Genomic DNA, 3,507 nt, shown 5'->3' on the forward strand with positions numbered 1-3,507 from the left:
TGATCATGTAAGGATGATGACATTCAGACATTATATATAATTATAAAAAATATATACTTAAGTTTTCTCATAAAAAGTGTACACTTTTAATTAGATAGGAATGATGCATCTAAATTATATAAATGGATCAAATCTTATTATTATTATTATTATTATTATTATTATTATTATTATATATATATATATATATGAATTATTCAATGTAAATCTACATTAAGTGATATAATAGTGAATAGTTAATTTTTTATATTGAAAATTTTCTTTATTTACATGCAAAGGAGTACTCGACAATGACAGATTTTTTTTTTCGTTCAATATTTTCTCATTGAAATCCTTGATTGCTATTAAAATAATAATTTAGCTAAAACATATTAATATTGCCTTACAATGATTGTTTATGTATTTCTTCACACAATACTTTTTCTAAAAAAAAAAATTTCAAGTAATTTTGGGAGCATTTTCTCATTCTTTTCAATATTTTTTCTCTTCAGGTTGTTTTTTTTATGTTATCTAACAAGATCACAAAAAAGACTCAACTGTGATATAATATTATTAATATTTTTTCTTGAAAACAAATACAAAAGAGGTAAGAGAATATTTAAATAAAAAAACTGCTCAATAATACCAAATAAAATTACAAATTTATATTAAAAATAGACTTCCAAAAATATTCATATAACATTCTTAGCAATTAAGATATTCAATTTATGAAATTGATGGGGTAAACCATATTGATGGAGGCCAATTACTCCGTGAATAAGGATGAAGGATATACTGAATGCGGTCATTGGAAAGATCAAAAAGTCCAACATCACAAAAGACATAACCGGGGAACCTGATGCTCGAATGATCGATGAAATATATGCAGTTTGGTTTAATTCCGGTAGCAACAATGTGATGCAAAGAAAATGACTGATTACAACCCACAAAAAGGGAGTATTCCCCCAGCTCGTTGACAGGGACCCATTGGGAGAAAGAAGAAGAAATAACAACATCTGGCACAAACTTGAAAACAGAGATAGTCATCGTTCTCGCATTATGGTGATTATCATGAGTAATATCAATCACCCTCTCTATTCTTAGAAGAGTTCCCGACAAAAAGGCAATATTGTACATATAATCAAAGTTTATGGTGTCATAGTATGGGTTGGGCATATTCGGGCAGATCAATTCAACATTTTGTCCATTGAGGTCAAAAGCAAGCACCATAGAAAAATTTGTTATTGCGTAAAATCTTTGATTTTCTTCATAATAGCAAACATCCTCAAATTCCTCCTCATCCATTGTGTTGTAAGGAGATAATGTTGGCCCAAGAACCCAAGTCAGATCTTCTGAACTTGCCAAAGCAAGCGCTTTTCTGATACCAAAGATAACAACAACAGTTCCAGAGGAGTCATTAGAGGAAACAATGATCTTATGAAAATAGCGATCACGAAATTCATCAGTCGTAAAGTAAACAAAAATTTCATTGAAAGAAATCCTGATGTAGCTTTCAGGGTCATATTGTGGCTCGATCAAGGTGAAAAGGGATGGGAGCGATATTTCGGCCTTTGTGATAGGGTTGAAGAGGCGAGGTTGTAGATCTATTTTGTCTAGGGTCACAAGCCATCCATCCTTCGAGCCAAAATAGCGGCGGCCATAGGTGTGACTACCGATGGAGGAGAAGCGACGATGGAAGCTGAGGACAGCTTCTTCTCTTTCAATGGTAAGTTCGTGGAAGTTGAGTGTGTCGGAGGCCTCTTCAACATCATTGGAAAGGAGCAACCATGGGGAGGGACGACATTGAAATCCAAGGAGTGCATAGTTGTCAAGGGTAGAACTCCATGAGATACAAACAACTGATAATCGAACTAAGTCTACAATGGACAAGTGCGACGAGATGCAACAGAGGAGTTCTATGGGGAGATCAGACCATGCCATAATATTATTGTATTTGAGGTGGCCAATGTAGGAAAGGAGCTACGGTGCCTTCCAACACTATCACGCTCGGACAAAATATATTAAGAGTTAAAATCAAATAAGCAATTTTTGTTCAAGATATAAATATGTGGAATATAATAAGTATTCGTGGCAAATATTAAAGTGCATTAATTTTTTTTCTCGTTTGTGCCTAATTAAATTGGCCAACTGGCATTATCCATACATAGAATAGGGTGTGAAATTAAAGTGGTAAAAAATAAATTTATCATTTAAAATTTTATATGCATTTTTAAATAAGAATTTATCTTTTGTTGCATGTGTTTTATTAAGATATTGAATTTTTATCAAAATTTAGCATTATTTTAAGAGGTCTCGAAACGATTGTTTTTAAATATATAAATGAGTGGAAGAAGAGAAAACATATATAGTATGTCTAACCGTAGACAGAGGTATTTATATGCATGATTATAAGTAATATATATATATATGCAAAATGAATTTGTTGTCTTAATAGCTCTTTCATTAGGTTGGAAATAGTTTGCTTTTAATAATATTATAAATTAATAAAAATTTTGATTAATTTAGATCTTATAATAAAAATATGTATCATGTAGTACATGAAATTTTCTTATTTTAGTAATATGCAAACAACTCACTAATTCTGATTAAAAGAGATCTCATTGCATATCTTATTTCCTCTAATGAGATATTATCGTTGTGTGATTGATGGAAGGAATAATGAAATAAAAAAGGTAAGTAGTTCATCATCACCAATTAATTGATAGGCAAAATTTTAAAGTACAATAATGCATGTATGATGCATATATGTATATTGCCTTTTCATTTTAAAATATGTTTTCTCCCTTCTTCTCTATTAGAATTTCTCTTAGTCTTAGGGAAGAAGATGGAGGAGGCATTCGTGATTGGTCTGTTGGAATTTTTACAACAATCTTAACGAGATCAAGAACATAAATGACAGCCATGTAGAACCATTACCACTTAAAAAATATATACAAAAAATTGTCATATTCTCATTGTACTTATAAATGCACTACACGATTTTATTGTACAGATTTCAAAATTAAAAGATTTGGATCAAATTCTTCATTAATCAAATATTAAAAATATTTGCAAAATCAAGACTTTGGCAGCCTTTGAAATTATTTTAAATGCTTGTTGTTCACTAATATGAAAAGTTTTAACAATATGTGATAAATTTTATTTGTTTAAATTATGCATTTGTTTGAGAGATTATTTAAAATAAGTGCTAAAATAAATGACCTTGGGCTTACTATTTTATTATTTTCTCCATCACAAAGATTGCCAAAAATTTAGACCCTTAACCACACCTTTCATCAACTGTATATGGGATCGTTCGTTCTCACGTTGATAATTCTCCTTAGCAACACAAACTATAATATTAAAAATGAACTTATAATTAAAAAAATATTCATATTATATGCTTAACCAAGATTAAGATATATAATTTATGAGAGTAATGGTTTAAATCAAATTGAAGGGGGCCAATTAGGATGTAAATTTGAGTCAAGATAATATTGAAATTTTTCACTATGAAGATCAAAAAGC

At 30.0% G+C, this 3,507-nt stretch overlaps 1 protein-coding gene across 1 annotated transcript; it reads right to left on the minus strand.

The window, feature by feature from the left end:
• Positions 1-705: 705 nt before the first annotated feature.
• On the minus strand, positions 706-1,920 carry LOC110095532 (putative F-box protein At4g22180). Its single transcript, XM_020821122.2, has one exon. It carries the CDS (start codon positions 1,918-1,920, stop codon positions 706-708), a length of 1,215 nt encoding a protein of 404 aa, XP_020676781.2.
• Positions 1,921-3,507: the final 1,587 nt, after the last annotated feature.

This window comes from Dendrobium catenatum, unplaced genomic scaffold, assembly GCF_001605985.2.
Source record: "Dendrobium catenatum unplaced genomic scaffold, ASM160598v2 original_scaffold_76759, whole genome shotgun sequence".
Lineage (NCBI taxonomy): Eukaryota > Viridiplantae > Streptophyta > Magnoliopsida > Asparagales > Orchidaceae > Dendrobium > Dendrobium catenatum.